The sequence below is a fragment of the Gopherus evgoodei genome, chromosome 13 (assembly GCF_007399415.2).
Source record: "Gopherus evgoodei ecotype Sinaloan lineage chromosome 13, rGopEvg1_v1.p, whole genome shotgun sequence".
NCBI lineage: Eukaryota > Metazoa > Chordata > Testudines > Testudinidae > Gopherus > Gopherus evgoodei.
Genome location: NC_044334.1, coordinates 11,938,678 through 11,960,152, shown reverse-complemented (window position 1 = coordinate 11,960,152; position 21,475 = coordinate 11,938,678). Strand labels below are relative to the sequence as shown.

General features: G+C 40.6%; 1 protein-coding gene across 7 annotated transcripts in view; it reads left to right on the top strand.

Moving 5' to 3' along the window:
- Nucleotides 1-21,475, top strand: part of RIMBP2 (RIMS binding protein 2) — a 352,577-nt gene that overhangs the window by 230,012 nt on the left and 101,090 nt on the right. For all 7 annotated transcript variants that reach the window (XM_030582927.1, XM_030582926.1, XM_030582925.1 and 4 more), the window contains one exon: nt 2,287-2,409. In XM_030582927.1, the coding sequence (XP_030438787.1) occupies nt 2,287-2,409 (123 nt within the window). The remainder of the gene's footprint in view (nt 1-2,286; nt 2,410-21,475) is intronic.

The window sequence follows — 21,475 nt, the reverse complement described above, 5'->3', positions numbered from 1 at the left end:
CATCGTTAGTAAATTAACTGAGAATCACAGACAATAACATGCTTGCCTGTCCCCACCACATTATATTTTTACAATGTACATCAAGCAATCTGAGCAGCAAAAGACAATACCAAGTATTCAGGAAGTTAATAACTTCTGAAAATCCATTGTTTAAATGAATATGTCTCCTATTATAAAGAGTTTTGAATGGAAAGGGAAAATAAAATGTACATGGAGGAAAAAATTTCCTGAGGTTGATGGTAATTACATTAGTTCTCATGGAAAACAAGATTTGTTCTTTCTCTTTTCCAGCCCATTGCACTCTGAAAAGCCCTCTGCAAAGACAAATAGCAGGGTTACATTGAACAGTTTAGATTCAATTTGAACCATCGTGAAATTCACGAGTTAACAAGCTGGAGCCAGAGGGAAAATGTGGTTTTCCAGGGTTTTTCTGAACAGATATCACTGTAGGAGGTTGTTTAATGTCTTTGGATTTCAAAAAATGCGGTGTACTAATCAAACAAAAAGAGAACTTGTCCCATCTATAGCTGTGTTGGAAAGGAGAAACTAACTTTGACCCACAGTCGGAGCCTACACATTTTTTCCCTATAATTATTGCACTGTCTTTCCTTCCCTTACCCAGCCCTGCATTCACTAATCCTGCTTTCACTGTTACATTTCTGATTGTCAACTGGACAAAGAAAACAGGTGTTGTCCAGACTGTTATTGAGCTAAAAATGGTATGGGCTTTGTTTCGTTTATGTCCTTTCAAGCCTCGTTGTGAAGACGTGTGTTTTTCACGTTTATGTGAACGTATATATCATACTGATGTATCTATTAGTAGTGGGTTTGAATTGTTAATGTTCTTTGTGGTGTTATGTTCTGAAGATGTCAATTCCTGATGTGATATACTCTGTAATTGTTACATTGCCAGACTCATCGTTTTTGCCTAAACCAGACAGTGTCAGGAGGTGAGGGACCAGATTCTCACACTTTACACTAGCTGAGGATATTGATCAAAAGCTCAAGGAAGAGAACTGGTCCGTGGAATATTGATGGAATAATTTATTTTCTAAATACACAGCGAATGTGTGTAATACATATTACACAGTCTCCAAATTATGTGCAGACTTGAAGGTTCCCAAAATCCTCTATTTTGTGCTGAGTTACTTGCACTGAAAGCCTAAGCTAACTCTGGGGTAAATTAAATAAAAAATTAAGCCTTATTTACTGAATAACTTAACCTCATGACATTGTCTTATTTGGAAATAGGACATGTGCAAAGATTTTAAGGGAAAACACAATTTTTGCTGCATGTGAATATTTCTTTTCCTTCAGAACAGAAAATAATTTGATTGGACATTTTAACTCTGCTCTGTTGCTCATGCTTATTATTGGTTTAGAACAGGCTGACTTGAAGTCAAAAGATTAAATCAGAAATGGTATGTGTGTGATCTGTTTATACTCACATCTCTGCAACCTCAGATGAGGAGGAGAGGAGGAAGAATCATAGGACACTGCTTTTATTTATAGAACACCAGTTTGGTAGACACTTTACAAACACAAGGCTTAATACTGCAGACGCTTAAGCATGTGTGTGTCTCTACTCACACCAGTGGCCTTATTAAAATCTATGGAAATATCTGCATTAATAAAGTTACTCATATGCACCGATGATTGCAAGATCAGGGCCTCAGAGCTTACAGCTGAGGGTTATGATCCTGCACATAGCTGCATTGTCTAAAGCAGCTCCCTATGTCTGCCTGGAGTAAGACTGTACCAGAAATCTGCACTAAGAGATCTCTGTGCAGGATTGGAGTCCAGATACACAACATACAGACAAAAAGGTGAGGGTGGAGTGAGGTGTAACAAAACTATTTGATCTGAGTTACTTTAATCTATTTTGCGTATTTACTGGTATATGTTTTAGCCTTTTCCTTTTAGTTTTTTAACTTATGCCCAATTAAATTTTGATTGTCAGATTGTTTGTAACCGTACCAAATGAGAGTGGGTGTGTGCATGTGTATTTGCATGCACATGATACACTCACACGATTTCCTTCTTGTACTGTTTCTTTTTTTCACTCAAGTTTAACCCCTTACCTGATTTCAATTTTTGCTTTTGTTTCTTATCTCTTATTTTCTGCTTTATATTTTTTCCTGTCCCCATTTGATGACTTTGGGCAGAATTGCACAAGCAAATGGTGTTCGTTTCAGATGTGCTTTTCTCTTGGTAAACTGTCTACATTGAGAGTACTTTACCTCTCACTCTTCCTTTTTATTTTATTTTACTTTTTTGTATTTTTAGGTGAAATCCGACTATGTTCAGCTTAGAGAAACCCTCACCATAGTGACCAAAGAACGAGATTTGGCTGTGAAGGAGAAACACCAGCTCCAAGCCAAGCTGGAGAACTTAGAGCAGGTCCTAAAGGTATGGCTAATACAATGAAGTCTGGTAACCCAGTGTCTAATAACATTGCCTATATTCTTCATTTCAAATGTAAGAGGCTGTAATAGAATGCTAAAAGAAATATGCTTTCTCTGATGATTCTGTTGCCTGTTTAGCATCCCAGTTAAGCAAAACACTTATGGGAACACGATGATGATTACTTCAAGCACAAGTAAGTCCATTCCTATGCAGCAAAACACTTAAGCATGCAATTGAAGTCGCTGGAATTTGAACATATGCTTAAGTGCTGTGCACAACAGACACAAAATAAATCGTGCTTAAGTGCTTTGTTAAATAGAGGCCTTCCTGATCTTTACATAAAGATGACTTTTATTACTGGTTTTTTCCCCCTGGTGGTCTTGGAATAAAATGAAATAATGAAGATGCCACTTTGAGGGAGTCATCAGACTAAAAGAGAGGGAATATAAAATAAATTATAGCTGCATTTAGGATTTTATAAATTGGTGTTCAGGTGATTTGAGCACATAGTTACTGAATGGGAATCAAGTTGATATGAGGAGGAAAGTATCAAAACCAGCTGTGTGGGTGAAGGATTGACGTGTTTCACTTTTGGGATTGGTCATGGAGTCGAATCTTGTCCATGTGGGTAGTGATAGAAAGTCACTGCCAGCTGAAAGCTGTTTCTAACCTGGTGATCTAAGCTAGTGGGTGTCAGTCCAGTTCCTTATGGACAGGTGTTCACAACACACCAAATAAAGCCACTGCCACATTTGGATCTAATTCCATGACTGTTGGAAATCTTACAAGAGTGATCAAGGACTGAGAGAGCCACACAGACTAGTATATTCTCTCACCGCAGATGTGATCCCTCCAGATTGAGGCTGAATTGTTGTGGAAGAAGCTTACACAGCCAGTGTCCATGTTCCAGCTGTTTTGTAGAGACACAGAGGTTTTCAGTTTGCAGAGTCATCAGTTTGGCACTTCCTTTTAAACGTTAACAAATTCTCTTTCTTTTAATCACACATTTAATCCTTTCAGTCTGGGATTTTATAGTATGCTAAGGGCACTATCATACTTCTGCTTAGATGGTAATTGTATAATAGTATGTGCAGCATTGCTTCCATTAAATAATTCAATCAACACATAATTTCATTTTCCACTAGTGGCTGCATCCTGTAGGAACGCAAATACAGTAACTCCTCGCTTAACGTTGTCATTATGTTCCTGAAAAATGCTACTTTAAGCCAAATGATGTTAAGCAAATCCAGTTTTCCCATAAGAATTAATGTAAATGCGGGGGTTAGGTTCCATGGAATTTTTTTTCACCAGACAAAAAGCTGTATATATATACACACACACACGCACCATATAGGTTTAAACAAACAATTTAATAGTGTACACAGCAGTGATGATTGTGAAGCTTGGTGGAGGTGGCGAAGTTAGAGGGTGGAAGAGGGTGGGATATTTCCAGGGAATGCCTTACTGCTAAATGATGAACTAGCATTTGGCTGAGCCCTCAAGGGTTAACAAATTGCTATGAATGTAGTCTTACACCCTACAAGGCAGCATGAATGGAGGAAGGGGAGACAGCATGGCAGACAAAGACACACACCCTGTGTGTGGGAGAAAGAGAGAGAGATGTGCATTGCCCCTATAAGTATGCTGACACCTTTCTTCGTACATTGCCTTTAAAAAGATCAGGAAGTTGAGACAGCAGCTATGGCCAGTGTACTGAGCCCTGTCCCCACCCTGCTCTATATGGAGAAGGGTTAAGCGGGGGGAAGGAGGACACCCCAACATTAGCCCCTCTTTCTCCCCCCACCCCCCGCACAGCAAGCAGGAAGCTCCCGGGAGCAGCTCCAAGGCAGAGGGCAGGAGCGGTACATGGCAGTGGAGGGAGGGACAGCTGGACTGCCGGCAATTGATAGCCTTCTGGGCGGCTGCTGCACAGGGAACTTAGGGGAGTGGGGAGCTGATAGAGGGGCTGCCGATCCACCCTGGTTCCAAGCCCTCACCAGCTAGCTGCAATGGGCTGCTCTTCCTGCAAGCAGTGGACAAAGCAGGTAGCTGCCAGACAACATTATAAGGGAACATTGTGCAGCTTTAAACGGTCATGTTCCCGAATTGATCAGCAGTGTAACAACAAAACAACTTTAACCGGGATGACTTTAAGTGGGGCGTTATTGTAGCAGTAGTCCATTTCTGCTGTGTTAGGATTTGTCAATATTCGCATCCTATCACACTGTAGCTTTTAAAGCGTCTATATGTGTATTCTGATTCATTAAAGGCAGAATTCTGTTGAATGTTCTCCATAGGTGGTTTATTTTGGTATGTCTTTAATAGACTCAGATGGTAGGGCCAACTTGTGATACCCTTATTCATGTATTTTGTCAGAGTCTGACTATTCGTGTTCATTGTAAATTGAGTTGTGAATCTTTATATATCCTTTTCTCTATTCTTATAATGTTCACCTCTCACAGCATTGTAATTTTCATCTGTATAACGCAATGTGAATTATGGCTGTACTGAAGACGCAAGAGTCTTAATTAGGAGCTCCCAGTTTTTTCTCAAGATGGAGACCACTGGGCTTTTTCTTAAATTTCCCCCCAGTTATTGTTTGTTTCTTTTATGGAAAGGCTAGGAGCTCCAGTCAAGGCTTGGGGCCTTATTGTGCTAGGTGCAGTACAAACATCTAATGACGAAAGCAGCCTCTGACCTGGAGAGCTCCCAGTGTGTACGTGATGGGCTGTATCATCTCGATGAAACAGACAAACAGAGTGAAGATGAGTTGAGAGGATGAGGTCAGAGTGAACAGTAAAACAGAGTTGATCAGGAAAAGAGAAGCCACAGCTCATCACTTGCCCAGCCAGTGCCAGCTGGCAGCAAGACTGTAGGCATAGCAGCTGAGGAGGGATTTTGCCAGGGAGGTGGCAGCTTCAGGGATTTTGCCAGGGAGCTTTTCCAGTGCAAAGATGGGCAGTGTGAGAGAAAGCACAGATGTGCTCAACTGAGAAGTGGTCAGGCAAGTGGACCATCACTTGCAGAGCAAAGGTGAAGGCCAACAGCAAGATAAGCCTTTAGATCTGATATGGAGAGTGAAACTAAATAGTGAAGGTCCTTAAATGGCCCTGAAAGTCAAGGACCTTGTGTCTGACAGGTGCAAAAATGGAGTCATGGAGGAATGCAAAGAGGGGTGTGATGTGGTCCTGTTGGAGAGATGAGCTAGCAAGATGGACTCAGAAACAGTGTTTTGAATGGACAATGGCTGCTGCTCTCCCAGCGGCAGGAAATGTGGAGCTGTAGTTTGCAAACGCCTTTCCAATGGTTTTTACTACATCATCTGGATGTGTTATAAAAAGGGTCGCATGGCACAGGAATGAAAACACGGGGATCTTAGAGCTACCACTGTTTCTAACAATGGTGGAGCTGCATTGCTGGTAGTGCTACAGTGGTAATTTTTAAGAGAAAAGCACATTGTAAACACAGCCTGTGTGTCAGACATACCTTCACAGTCTGGAAAGACTAAGGATGTGTTCAGACAATTCGAATGGAATGTTGACCCAGTGTTGAGCTTCTTTTGACAGGGTGCCAGGCTGTGGCTTGTTTGACAAGGTGAAAAACCTGAAGTTTTCCCTTTTCAAACCACTGAAGCAGTGAGCAAAGAGATGAATAGAGGAAGAGGAGGCGAGTGTTTGGACTAGAAATAAAAATAGATGGACTGAGTTCTTCAGTGAACTCTCAAGGTTACAAACAAGATTCTTCTGCAAAGAACAATTGATTAATAATGCTGGCAAGCTTGAGCTGATATTTGTCATAGATAGAACTGGCCAATATTTTTTCGATGCTTGGAAACTATTCACAAATTCTGGTCAGATTTGGCTAATAGTTTTGGCCCAAAAAAAACCCCCCAAACCAAAAATATCAGAAATTTTGAAACAAACTGTTTGGACAATGTTACTTCAAATCACCATTTTTGAAACAAAAAATGCCAATTTAAAATGACATTTTTTTAAAAATGTTTTGTTTGACCTGAACACAATTTGGGGAGTTTTTGCATTTTGTTGAGAAAAACTGGAAAAAATCAATTTTGGTTTGAAACAAGCCAAATTATTTTTTGGATTTTTTTGGTTTGGCCATTGAACCGAAAAATCAGTTATTCACTCAGCTCTAGTTTCTAGTTGTAGATGCCAATCATGTATTTAGAAAAGGGTTTTGGAAAGACTTGGTCCTTGATTTGTGCTCCCCCTGACCTCAATGGATGTTCTGCAATTGGCTGCAGTGGAAGCTGATTTGGAGTCTTTGGAGATATGTGTGATGATGAAAGCAGGTGCCTGCCTCTCTAATCGTTAACCTGGAGAAGTCTCATTGCGTTGCTCCATTTTCATGAGTGCTCCCTTCCAAAACTCCTCTCCAGAGCTTTTATTTAATGTTGACTGAGAGATGAAGAAAAGGCTTTCAATTTACCAGATGGGGATCAATAATGGATACAAGTTACATCTCAGTGAGCCACTAGAGAACTGTGGGAATGTTAGAGTCAAGCTGGCTGCTGCACATGCCTAACCATCCCAGGCTATGTTTATAGTACCGCGGTAAGTCAACCTACGCTACGCAACCCCAGCTATGTGAATAACGTAGCTGGAGTTGACATACATTAGGTCTAGTTACTGTGGGGTATACACCGCGAGGGTCAACAGGAGAAATTCTCCCGTCAACTTACCTTTCTCTTCTCATCGGGGGTGGAGTACAGGGATCAACTGGAGATGATCTGCTTTTGATCTGGCAAGTCTTCACTATACCAGCTAAATCAACCGCTGGTGGATGGATCTCAGAGCATCGATTCCAGCTGTAGAGTAGACCTGCCCCCAGCAAGCTTCAGGAGGCCTAAGCTATAGTCATTCAGGCTCTTCACTACCCTGAATATTGCTCTGAAGGAGATTAATAGTGTTCTAGTTGCCAGTGGACAGTCAGCACCAATAGAATGAATTGAAAATTATGGTGCAAATAAAAGATACATGTACTGGAAAAGGAAAATTAAACTGCATACTTGAATGGAGGTATGATGTACTGCCCTCTGCCTGAGACCAACGTTGCCTTCCCTCTGAGCAAGAAGAGATGCCTTCTCTTGGGCAGCAAGCTAATTTACTTTTTGTGTCATTTCCTTCCTGGGCTTCTGGGGAGTAGAAAACTGACAGCTTCACAAACACTGCTGAATGATGCGCTACGCCACTCTGGTCCGTGCACTAGCACTTGCCATGTACCGTGACAGAAAACCAAAGCTCATTTCACAAGGGACTTGGCCAGGATCCCCATGTAATGAACCTGGGACACAAGCTAGAGAGATGCAGAACTACACTGACTCCAGTGGCATGTAGCAGAGAGAAGAAAACCAAAAAAGAAAAAAGGAAATGAACTGTAAAGCCATGGCTCATGAGACAGCTGAAAAATAAACTGCTGTGAATTGACAGTAATTTGCATTTAATCAAGTTTAGTGTCAAAATAAGAACTCTTATTGGCCGGGCTTTTGCACCAGTAGACTTTGATGTGAGCAGTAAAACCTGTCTTCTAGGTGGGTATATATTTTGTCTACTAGATCCATAGATATATATTTTCCACTTGCAACTTTGCGAGGCAGATGAGTGCAAGCTGAGGGCTTATTTATTATTATTGCACAAAAAGAGTAAAGAACATATGCACAATTCAGGAAGGTAATCTGATGGAGTATGCACCTCAACACTGCTTGGATGTGGAATTTAGCAAACATTGACTTGAACTGAATTACTCCATTATATACTGTTGTAGAGCAGACCCTGATGCAAGGGTCTTTGTTTGAAAGTGCTGTTGACTTGGTTTCCACTAAAAGAACATTTGTAACAATATCAGTGCTTTTTCCCCCTGATACTTTGTATGAGACAAAAGTGAGCATGGCCCAGGTGGATTTGCTGCTATGGGCAACTGAATGCATTTTATGTTCTCTTCTGAAACCTATTGGAAATACAGGTGAAATAAATTAATATTTGTGAAATTTAAAACTCCCTTTCTCTGATCTTCAAAGCAACCCATCTGTTTAGATATTTTCCTTACGATCGGCTGGATTGCAGCAAAGCAGCAACATCTTGTTGTGCTATAGCCTTTCCCGTAAGGAGCAAAACGTTACATGTGGAGCCGTATCTCCTTTTTGCTGTGTGGCAGTAATCAGCATTTCTGATAAATGTGTGCTACTGAGATGCTAGGAATTGGAATTTTTACGAGAGAAGAGAATTTCTGTGATGACAGCATCCAGGGAAGCTGCATTTAAAAGTGTCCCAGCCATAATATAATAAAGTGGTACTTGAACCAAAACTACCCTTGAGTTTTGTTGATGTTTTGATCTGAATCTGAATAACCTGGTCAGCTGAATCAAATCATTGTATCCAAACAGCCCCGTACTTTGGGGAAGTTCAAATTCTCCTATGAATTTTGCCACTCAGATCCATCGCTATAATTTGTCTCAACAGTACTAGCATCAGCACAGGGCAGCTAGAATTTGACTGCCAGAAATTTCACATATGAGCTCACAGTCATACATAGCAAGCCTGATTTTTGAGGATTCACTGTCAAGGCAGACAAAGGATGGGAGAGGAAAGAGAGTGGTAAAGTGACTTGCTTAATATCATGCACAAGGTAAATAATGAAGTTGGGATTAGAGCCCAGATCTCCTAACTCTCAGTCTCGTGCCCTATCCACTTGATGACGCTCGTGCTCAGGGGTCACACTTGAAAGTTCAGGGGTAATTATTTTATTCAGGTTTGTAGAGAGGAGGTTGGGAAGTTGAGCCCGGATCCTTGTTTAATATATTTATTCTCATTAACACGTATGTTTGCACACTAAGGGGCTGATCCAACTCAATTTACTCAATAAGGACTCCCATTTAGTTCAGTAGTAAAGAGTGTGGCATGGTTGGGCTCTTCCAGTGATGCTAAAGATAATAATGATACATAGGCAGTCAACTGCAAACTGCCTTGCACAAACAGAGGGCAGGGTCCGTGCAGAGCAGTTTGTAGGATTGGGCCACCATTTGCAGCCTTCTGCTTCTGGTTTAAATGAGTGATGTTTTAGCAGTATGATCCAGAGAGAGAGCATTGAAAGAAGAGACAAGTGTTCTTGGCTCTCAAATGATGTGAAATGTGAGAGCTGATTGGGAGATGATTTTTTTTTCTTTGGAGAAAAAAAATCAAGTTTTCATTAAAATAAAACCGATTTTCAGTTTTTGGCAACTAAAACAGAAAACTTTTCATTTTGAAACCAGTGGTTTTCAGCTGATGAGTATTTTCACCCAAAACTGTTTTTTCCCTCCAAAAAAATGTTTTTAAAGAAACTCCTTTATTTTTAATGAGAAATCTTTCTGTGAAAAAACTTGTAAACAGCTGTAGTAAACATGAAAAACGTATACTTATTGTGCTAAGGAGAGAGAGAGAGAGAGAGAGAGAGAGAGAGAGAAGGAGCTTTGGGAGCAAGAGTCCTCAGATAAAGCACATTCCAGTAACAGGCAGGCAGAAAAGGTTCCAAAAGAGGATAATGGGATTCGTTTCTTGCTTCGTCCAGACTACCCCGCCGTATCGGCGGTTTAAAATCGATTGCTCGGGGATCGATATATCGCGTCTAGTCTAGACTCGATATATCGATCCCCGAGCGCGCTTACATCAATTCCAGAACTCCATCAACCCCGAACGGAGTTCCGGAATCGACACGGAGAGCCGCGGACATCGATCCCGCGCCATCTGGACGGGTGAGTAATTCGATCTTAGATATTCGACTTCAGCTACGTTATTCACGTAGCTGAAGTTGCGTATCTAAGATCGATTTTCCTCCCCTAGTCTGGACGAGGCCTGATCACACTCATGCAGTGCTCCTTTCAGAACTTTGCAGTTTGCGTGATTTGCCAAGGTTTGGAAAAGTTGTGAGAAGCAAGACACTGTGCTTCTCTCTCTCTCTCTCCACCCGTTTTCTGAAGGCTTTTAAAAGGCAAATTATCTCAACACTAGGGCCCCAATTTTAGAAGTTCTCAAGTGTGTTTGTTTACAGTGAATATGCAAGTGTACAAAGATGTTTTATGCACATAATCCCTGTTGTGTACACACCCTTTATGGGCCTAGAATTGCTGCACACTAAGCACACTAGCTAGCACACTAAGCTGTGGGCATGCTTTTTAATATTATTTGTTATCCAGTTTGTTATCCATTTGTTATCCAGTTAATTTTCATAAAAGTGACCTTTCTGAGGGTAACTTGTTCCATCTCTAAACTTAAAGCATGTTCCCCACAGACTTTTTTATTGATTACATTTTTACTGTAATGATTGTCTATTATAACAGTTCCACTGTAACAGTTTTCCATATCACATTTTCCATGACCATTATTGGCACTGATTGGCCCCTTTGTTGGCAGTTTAGCAGAAAAGCTAAAGATAGAATTAGGCAAAGAAAGTGACCATTTCTTACTTCTAAAGATGGATGCTCCAGGTCAAAGCTGAGGTGCATTGGCAGGGCAGTGTGAGGAAACTTGTTCTGCTGTTTCCCATCTTGTCTGTCAATAGGTATCTTCAGTGTGTTGTCGATATTACATCTTTCAACAGGGCTATTTTAGGGGCCAATCCTATGGGGTGCTGAGCTCTCTAAATTCCCATTTTGTCTGTAAAGGGTTCTGAGGGCAGACTTTTAAAATAGATTTCCATGAGTCCCTGAGCCAAGAGCATTAAGGTGCATTTAGATTGGCTAGGGACTCAGCTATGCCTTGAACTCTTACTCTCAGACAAACCTGTAACTACCAGCCGTACTCCTCGTGTCAGACGTTATGGCTAAAATAATCTATTTTGGATGTACTGCAATTATCTAATCAAAGTAATGCAGCATTTATTCTTCTTGGGTTTAATCCAAAGGTGAAAAACTAGGGACTAAATTAAGTAAACCACACAGTTTTCCTCCAGTTTATGGCTTCTCCAATCTCATGTATTCCTCCATAAATGAAACGCTTTCTCACAGCTGAATTCCCCAAAGCCTCATGTTAAGGAAGAAGTCTGGCATACTGCAGGCTGACATTTAAAAGTAAAAGTAATTTGTAATGCTTCATTTACTGAAGATGTTATAACCAACAAAACAGTTTCTCTAATATCTCTCCTCTGTGACTTCTCCCACGTAGCCCTCTTTCACTACAGCACCACTTGTGAATGCTTATTTCCGTGTCAGATACACATTTCTGTCTCCCCCAACCCTCTTTTCTTCTGTCATTTGAAAGGTCATGAACACATTTAAATCTGTGGCTTCCGAGAAAGAAACTAGAGGGTCATATTTAGTCTTCCCTGAGCACAGTTATAAAGCTGCGCTCTTTTTGTTACCCCGGCAGAGATGTTGATATGGAGATGGGAAAACAATATAAAGGATTCACAGGGTCTGTCCAAAGAAAGTTTGACCACGTACTCTACCTAAGGATGAAAGGAAAGGCCACAGAGCTGCTCCAGTTAGTGGAACATGCTGCAACTTGTCTCTTAAGCAATAAACGCTGAAGGAAATGTGCTACACACTGGACCTCTGTATGCTTAGCTGGCTCTTTACTGCCACAATTGCAATCAGCATTGGTGCTTGAGCTGGATCTCTCTTAGTTTCAGTGAGAAAGGGTAGTAGACGGTTGTTTAGCAGGAGAGCCTCTTAACTTTGGAAATTGATTCCCGGTGCTTGGTCACTTAGACTTCAGGGCCTGCATGATGCAAAGCCCATCATTTTTTACCGGCCTTTGGGGAAAGTGGGTGAACTGAATATTTGGGTGGTTGAAGATATTGTTTTGGGAATTCTAAGGAAATACTTTTTTATGCAACATGCCATTAACTTGTGATACTCACTACTGCAAGCTATTGTAGAGACAAATAATTTACTGAGATTAAAGCAGGATTAAATATATATGTGGATAAGAAGATCATCCAGAGTTATATTAATTAGAACAAAATTTAAAGGCTTGATATACAGGTTATAAGATGCTTATTAAGTGGAGTGAGGAGGCTATTTCTCTCATACGATAGTGTTACACAAATCACACCTTATTGTGAAGTGTCTGGCATTTTATTTCTTCCTCTGAAGTTTCTGGCGTAGTAACAGGATAATCAGCTATTAACTTATTTTGGCATGACTATTCCTGCCATACATCCATGGAGAAGCCACTGTTACTCCCTCTTTGAAACAATTTTCATCCGCCAAGTCAATCAGTTACTTTAAAGTCTCTCTTCAGGTCTGCAGTATTTATTTCTCTATTTTCCAGTGCCCTATTTTCTTCATTTATGGCTCCAGTAAAGTCATGAGAGGTCATCAAAATGTGTCATATGTTTTACTAGACTTCTCGGTAAAGATGCTAAGCCAATATAAAGTTATTAAAAACAGATGATGGCTCAGAGCGGCTCCTTAGCTCCTGGACAAAAACCTCCTAAGGTTTCAGTTTATAAATGGCTCTTATTCAGGGTGCTCTATTTTATGGATTTTTTTTTCAGCAATGCCTTGTCTTTATCAGAGCCAAACCTCTGCAAGCTGGTGGCCGGTGCGATGATGAACTGGCCTCATGTACCCGACCTTAAATCTTGATGTCACTTTTCATAGTCTGCTTCGTAGCTCTTTTTTGAGATTTCCTTGGGCTCGTTTTCTAAGGACTGAGATAAAGGGTTGAGTCTTCACCAAAAACAAATCTCTTGTCTTTTTTTCTCTGGGCTATTGTTAAAGAGAGTGCTTTTGCCAGATTGCTCCTTCCCAGCTCACCTCAGTCATGACCTGGTGGGATCAAGCCGAGTGGATTGAGAGAACATTTTACACTCTTGGCTTCAAACCCTAAGTCTTTTTTTTTCCTTGTTTTTCTTTTTTTGAGCAAAGATTATGGAAGTGCTGAACAGCATCAAAATGATGCTGGGAGGTAGGTGGCAAGTTTAGTGCACTAGCTAAAAGGGAAACTAAGAACTGCTGGTTTTGTAGCCTATTTTAAATAGCTACTGAAACCGGCCACTTAAAGAGATGGGTCTTCAAATAAAGCTGGAGCCCAGTGGTGTTCAATGGCTACGGTGTTTGTCTTATTCTGTGCTAGTTCCAACTGGCTCCACATAACGACAAGAGCTTTGCAGTGTTCTGCTCAGACTCATTGTTTGGGAAGCTCAGCCCTTAAAGGAGCAGTCCAAAATATCATGGTATTCAGTACACTGGCGGATACTTTGGGGTGATCTTTTAAGACAGGAGTTTGTCTGTTACTGGTGGTCTTTTGCACGTTTCATTTCACGAGGTTCACATGATTCCCAGTTTCTAGGGAATGCTTCTGAACCCAATGTTCAGTTTATGCACATGGGTCTGAGTGAAGTAGGAACAGTGTTTACTCCTTGTTTTAGAAGACAAGTGTTTTTCAATATTTTCGTCATTGGGGACTATTCCCATCCCTTCTATCATGTAACTACATTGTCTCAGTACACAAACATTTCATTGAAAGATTGCTTTGTAATGTATTAGCAAACAATGCTCTTTTATGTAAGGAGAAGAGGAAGTAATTGAATTAAGATGACATTTAGCTTGTTGATGTATAAAGATCCTAAAGTAGCTCTGTGTCCCATAAGCCACTGACTGGTTTTACTACATACTATGGGGACTTTAGATCCTCTTAAGCCTCAAAAGCCAGAGAAAAGGCAGTGTTTGTGATGTTCCTGTAAGTCAGATTTTTCTTTCACAAATACGTTTCTATGAGGAAAAATGTCTAGTCCTGCAGAAGCTTGTATTCCCTGCTCTGTGCCACAACCCTCGACGGCTTGTAGCTCGATTGCTGCAGGGATTCCTGGGCTGGGGCTGCAGGAGCATGTGCAGATAGCCTTTTACTGTTCCTCTGATGGCTAGCCCCACAAAATCCTCTATTTCCTGCTCTCTGCCTCATCCCTCTGCTGCCTGCAGGCTAGGTGCTGGGGAGGCCAGGGGACTTTAAGTGGCCAGTTACACTGCAGCTTGTAGGGGCTCAGGCTAGAGCGGCTCCATACGCACTAGAAGTCCCCCAGCAATATCAAGGGGTACTGCACCCAGTAGAGCATCCACCGCATTACACGTTTATGGTACTACCACGCTGCTGGTAAAAGACCCTGTAGTTCTCCCTGACTTTCTAACTTCTAGACTGGTGAGAGACTGTGTTTCCTAGTGTCATAATACGTGTTCTCCCTAAATCCTGGCCTGGACGGACATGGAAGGGATTTATTTCACTGCATCCCTGCCCTCTGCACTATAGTCAACGAATTTCTGAAGCTGGCCCCTTTTTACACCCTGCAGTGGAGTTCAGCACATAGATGGTTGTTTGCAGCAAACCAGCATCTCTGAGTAGCACATGAAGGCAGGAGGGAGGTTGTGAACTTTCACAAGAGAAACTAAAGGCACACACTAGTACCTTTCAGGGAATCTATCCCTAGTTAGCATTGCAAGCTGAGATCACAATCAGAATCAGAGATGTGGTTCTACTGTGGCCCAGGTAATTTTCAGTCTCCCCAAACTTGTTTACTCAATCTCTCTGCCCAGTTGCATCCTGGGGAATATCTCTTCCCAGACTAGTTTAGTTTAGCAAAATGTACACAGAGCACACTTATGTTGGAAGCCATTCCATAGTGAGTTATGTGTTCCCTTTGCAGTTTAGAAAAGGCCTGAGGGACTTCCAATGATGGTGGTGATGTCTCAGTGGTGGGAGAGGAATATGACCTTAGCAGTGACATTTTTGGCTTGGAAGAGTCAGAGGCAAAAATTAGGATGGCTAAGGAGGCCGAATCTTTAATGCATCGACAAGGGCTTTAGCCCTAAGGATAATGAGGAAAGGGCAGGTTTTGGTGATATTAAAATGACTGGTCATGGGGAGATGGGACGGTAGGAGTCAGTGATGCTATGATGATACAGTCCTGGTACAGTGGAAGCTGAGTGCAGGTGGACTTGTTTTGCTCTGACCTAGTTCTAACAAATACACAACAAATTACCTGGTGCATATAGGTAGATAGATATATATAGGCATGGCAAAAAATAATAATAATTTTTCTGAATAATATCTATTTATTTTAAGAATTTTTCTTTATTGATTCATTTAAACTTTCACAGTTGTAGGAAATTGGGAGGTATAAGAGAACGGGGTAGGGTCTGACAATATTTAATTAATGGCAGTAAATGTTGAGATTCAAAACATTAAACTTTATAACAGTTAAAACACACATTGTCAACATCACATGTCAAAATATTCAAAGTAAATATCTTTAAATCAAATTCTCAATAAGTTCTCAAGCAGAATTTTCTTTACTTTGATTATTTGTAAATTTTGGTTATTATCGATGGAGATATCTTTTCGTCTGTGTTTGTACAGCGAAATCAACATCTATGGATATTCACTGATAAAAATCTAATTTTTTCCAAGCCTACCTGTATAGTAGTCCTGCCATTTTCCCCTCACAGTTGCAGTTACTCTCTGTTGGCCAGTGACTGTGGAGATGCATTAGAAAACATTGTGTCATGGAACTAAAGTGTTAGATCACTCACCTTTTCTCCCAGAACTCTTCCCTCATTAGGGTTCCTCTTCCCTCACCTCAAGCTTTCATGATATTGCATATCAATTCTCTCTATTACGGGCTGGGGACAAAACACCCTGAGCTGTAGTCTTCTGGATTAATTAATCTTTTTCAACTCATGCGCTACATACTGAAAGAAGATCCCCGATAAAAGTTTCCAGAGCTCTCTGGAGAGGTAGAGGCATAGTCTGGGGACTGGAATTGGGAAGCAGGCAGTTTACTGCTCCAGAGGCTTTGCTATCCAGACAGTTCTGCAAATATGTGGTATTTTTAAAGAGGTGTGGACAGTTTGAATGGCTTACATGATAAAAACTCTTAGTTTAAAAGAATTACAGGTGCTTGTTTTAATCACATATTTAACCACTGACAGTGGTCGGGACAGCTTTACAGTTTCCAATATATATGTTTTTTCTGACTGTACTTAACTGTCTTATTTCTGTATTGGGAGAGACGTTAACATATGCAGTGTGAGTATTATATATGATAAATGATGTAGTTATGTCCAAACCATATTATCAAACAGGGTAATATTTCTAAGGTTTCATGGTACCTGTGCAGCACCATTTTTAACAATAGAATTAGGAATGTAGCGCAAGAAAGTTGGTTTGGATATGAATTTCAACCCCAGTTTCACAGATCTATGGTCAGCCTCTGAAGTGAACTGCTTGGGAGAAGTGCTTTGTAAACATGCACAAACCTAGCTCATTGCTCACCTTCAAATCCTTTCTTAAAATCCACCTGTGCTGGGATACCTACAAAAAATTTACAGTGGCCAGGCATGTAGTGTGCTGAGACCACTGCCTATCACACTGATCAATATTATCTCCCTGTTTTTTCGTGCTCTCCATCTACCTGTTGTCTCTTGTCCTATACTTTGGTTGTAAGTTGTTTGGAGAAGGGACCATCTTTTGGGTCTGCTTGTACAAAGCTTAGCACAGTGGGGTCCTGATTGAGGACCGGGGATCCTAGATACTACTACAGTGCAAATAACAACAACCTTTTGCATGCTATTTGGCCTAATGTACATCAGGAAATAGATGGAATTAACTGGGTATTATTTAATTCTTATTTTACCATTGAAAAATTTAGCTTAAAAATGGCCAGCTGGTTTCCTATCTCTGAAGAGGTTTGAAGAATATTAAGTCTAGTTTTCATGTTAAGAGAAGAAATAACTACATTTCTTTATCATGTCAGGATATATTAACTCAGCTGAGGAGTAAGTATCTGAATGTGCTGAATTAGCTAGCTCTCTGAAAAGTTAAATATAGGTAGCCTCTCACAGAAAATAGTTTTTTCCTGATGTGCAGTAGGCCATCTTTTCCCCTTGGCTCTGCTGTGACAGCAGTGTCTGCAAGAGCAGATGACAAGCCCTTTGATCATTATGTTCTGGTGTGAACTAAGTTTGCACCACATTCAGTGTCACATCCTACTTATCTTTAGGAAACAAGGCTCTGATATTTGAAAGTCAGTTGAGTCAGTGTTAATGTCGACAACCAGTTATAAATATCAGGGGGTTAAAAATAATTCTGCTCCCAGGGTAAGGTTTTCTACCAGTTTTCTTGCAGTTGTACGTAATGTCAGCTTCCTCTGCAAAACCTCTTCTCCTCTGACAGGCTTGTTGTGAGGGATGCTGTGCTCACAAAAGCTGACACAGGCAGGGCTTCTGAGCAGAGCCCCTCTGTATCCTTTAAGGGGGCTTCCAAAGGCAACTCCTGGTAGAAGCAGACAGGGAGCTGGAGTACAACTGCATAGGGCTAAGATGCAACAGAGAGGCTTCTGCAAACCCACTAGAATCTGCTTCATATTGGGAATCCTGCCTCTGATCTGGGGGAAACTCTACAAGATCCGGCAGCCCCTCCACTCCACCTTAAGGCTCCTTCCCACATTTTTTTCTACAGGAAGAAGTGACCTGCCCTAGTGTTTTTAAATGTGTGGTCTTCCCTGTGTTTTCTGTGTGCTCTTCTAAATGTATATTTTCTTCATGACATCTGAATGACTCCATGCTTGGGAACTGAATAATCCTTTTTAAGAGGAGGAATAAGTGCGTGTGTGAATTTTCACGTTTAGTGAAGTGCTAGCAAGTTAGCACTAGCTAATGCAACCACCTTTGTATTGCTCTGCCATGTGATAGACGCAGAATTATATCCTGAAGTCACCAGTTAGTTGCAAAAGCCTGCGTTAAACCTTTCTGTGTCACCTGCCTTTAAAGCCCTAAAGTGGGAATTAAAAGTGCCCAAACCTTTGCGTGGCAGATCCTTGTCTCTTAAGGATGAAACTTTGGAGATAACAAGTTTTGTTTACACCAAAGAAAGAGAACTGATATGCCTTTGTTTTCTCTGAAAACTTAATGCTATTTCCTCCTCCACCTGCTTTTGCTGTCCCGAGGTGGTTAGATTGTAAAGCAACATTTCAGCAATTACATGACTCTCAGATGCACTGAGGTCAGATTACATGACTTAATGTTCCCTGAAATTGGTGACTCTGTGAATTGCTGATTACCAAATATTGAGATTAAGCAAACTGACAAAAGAAAAGAAAAAAGCTCAATGAATAGGCCCCCTGCATTGCCATATGTACTTTGTCCATTTATTTTTACAGATCTAGTTTAATATTATTAATTATTTATAGTTTCTTCATAGTAAATGTGCTGTATTAGGTTTTGTAAAAATTGTTAAGTCTTAGTAACATCTGACTGAGCTACAACAAATCTGCTGTTAAATCTTGGAGGCACGGAATGAGGTTACTGGATTTTTTGTAAGAATGTTTGTCTTTGCAGGTTATCCTAGTGAGAATTGTATTGTACTGTGGACATTCTGCCCCAGTGTTGCCCTTAATGTAAGACATTTAAGCAAGCACCATCAGTGCCTGCGTCCTGTAGACTTCGATATAAGAGCTGCTGAAAGCACCTGGGTAAAAGACACATGGTCTGATTCTAATGTCAATCAGGAGTAACTTTACTAAGTCACTGGAGTTACCTAGGGTACATGAGAGGAGAATCAGTCCCACAACCTTTGGCCATAGCCAAATGCTGAGAAAAGTAGATATTTTCTATGAACATATTGGGGTAACTTTGTAAAACACATGAGGGTTTAAAGCCTACAGCCCAGGTTATAAACTCTGCAGTCAAGAGGCTAGTTGCACAAAACCCTAAGGAGAGTTCAGAATAGGCTCCACTGAAGTGCAAAATTGTGGGATGAAATCAGACTTGTCTTGAAGGCAGAGAAGGTGCATTGGCTTTCTGTTTCGTTCCTGTTCATGGGCCTGTGTGACTGATATCATTTCTCTAAAGGTATACAGCGGAATGCTAACATTTCTCTTCCAATGATAATATTCTGTGTATTGTGTGTCTGCTATTAGAAAGACATTACTGGGCGCGCCTCTCTTGTTGGCTGTTTAAATAAAATAGCATCTCCAAAGTAAAATTAACGTAAGTGTGCTGTACAGTTTTCTCAGAGTGAAACATTTGTAGCCACTAGAGTTCAGCAGCAGCCATTTGCTTGAAAGTAGGTTGCAAACACCATTGCAGAAGGTTAGAGAAGCACGGTGCCACCTGAGAACCCAATTTATGTGTGTGAATCCATGATTTTCAAATATACCTTCCACCTCCTTCACCTAATTCCACCAGCAGTGGCATCTGAACAGTCCATGTAAACAACCTGACCGTGTCCAATATAAAGGAATAGGAAGGACTTTATTTTCACAGAATGTGGACTTTTTAACAACTAACAGGTTTTTAAATTAATGCTTGTCACTGTCGTCAAGAGAAGCTGTTCAGCAGCTGCTGATTACTCGCACAAGGAATGGTTCTAATCAGTTTCTGTTTAAATGCTGGTCCACCACTTCTAGCCCTGGTCCCTTAGTTCCTTTTGTTCTCAATTGTTAGCCCACAAATGAAGGTGTATTCCTGTCAACTCTGAAGTTTGAAATAACCACTTACGTGTGCTTGAATTCATTCAAATAGCTAATGCCAGAGGTGGTTTGTTTGTTTTTTTAAGGCATAAGGGAGGCTGCATTCTTGTTCCAAGTCATGCACTCTAGGTAACAAAGTATATTAAATCCTCTTGTTTGTGTTTACTAGACCTGTGCTCCACGTTGAATCATTCCTTTATTTCCTCGCAAACGTCAGCAGGAAAGTACCAGTGGGAGAACTAGTGCTGCAGAGCACGACAAAAAGTTGCTAACTTCTTCTTAGTGTGCTGTTGTGTTCTGATGGGCCCTGTGGAACTCTTAAATGAACTGAATAGTCAGTTGCCTGTCCTGGGGATGGTGGAGCAGATTTAAACTCACACGAGCAGTTTTTAGGCTATATTAGCTTTGCGGGAAGGCTTAACAGATTGAAAGTTACACAACATAAACAACATTTTTTAAAATGACTAATGATTTTTGGATTCCTTGATTTTTAGTCACCCAAGCTGAAATGCCTTAAAAGGGCCCGATTTTCAGAAAGTGATGAGCACCCACTCTCTGAAAACCAGGCCTTCTTTAGGTGTCTCAGACTGGGCACCCACGCAATAATTTATAACCCTAAATCAGTAGTTCTGAAGAACTTGGGCTGTGGTTTTTCACTAACTTATCAATAAAAAGTAAATATTAAAGAACTCAACCATCAAAGTGAAACCAGATAGAATATTGAAGATGTTGCTGTCTTCTTAGCAAATACATCCATATTGGTACCAGCCAACTTCTTTATACTGTCCCCCTTTTTATTTATACCACATAGCCCAGAATGATAACTCATTAAAGAAGACAAACAATAGACCCACTTGGGTAAGACCTTTCTCTTCTACACAGTGAGAAATTCTGACCCACATTATAGTCAGTGGCAACCCGGTATCATTTCTGCCTTCAAGCACAGTTATCTGCTATGGCCACAAGTACCATATTGTGCTCTCAATCTGTAATATCGACTTCAGCAGGGAAGAGATTGGAATCTAGGAAGAGATCTTTTTCTAGTTCTCATTTATTGCAAAAGGTGATTTGGAAGTATAGTCATATGAAGCTGAACTTTGTCATCCTTTAATGAAAAAGATTAGTATCTACAAAGGATGTCTGCAGTTTGTGCTCTGAAGAGTCCTGCATCATATTAGTTTGGGTCATTAAATGAAGGTTTTCTTTTAAAAAAAACCCTATGTTTTTCAGTACTGTGTAGTCAATTTTATCCAAATCCACCTGTCTTATTTTTGCTGTGTATTTGTTATAAATACTAGGCAGATAGAGCATCAAGGTCAGAATGTACCTTTATGATGAACATGCATGAAGCAAATGAGAGAACAGGATTCCAAATAAAGAATCTGTTAGAGAATTTGTCAAGCTAAAATTTTCCTGAGATGAAACTATTTAATATGATACAGTTTGCAATGCTCTGATGAGGTGTCTAGGGTATGCAGTAACTCTTCCCTCTTCTGGATGGAATATGAACTGCTCAACTGTGTGCCATGGGCGATATATATTGCTATCAACTAATGGAGATTCATATCAAACTAACCATGCTCTGCAGTGGAAATATGACCCTATGGCC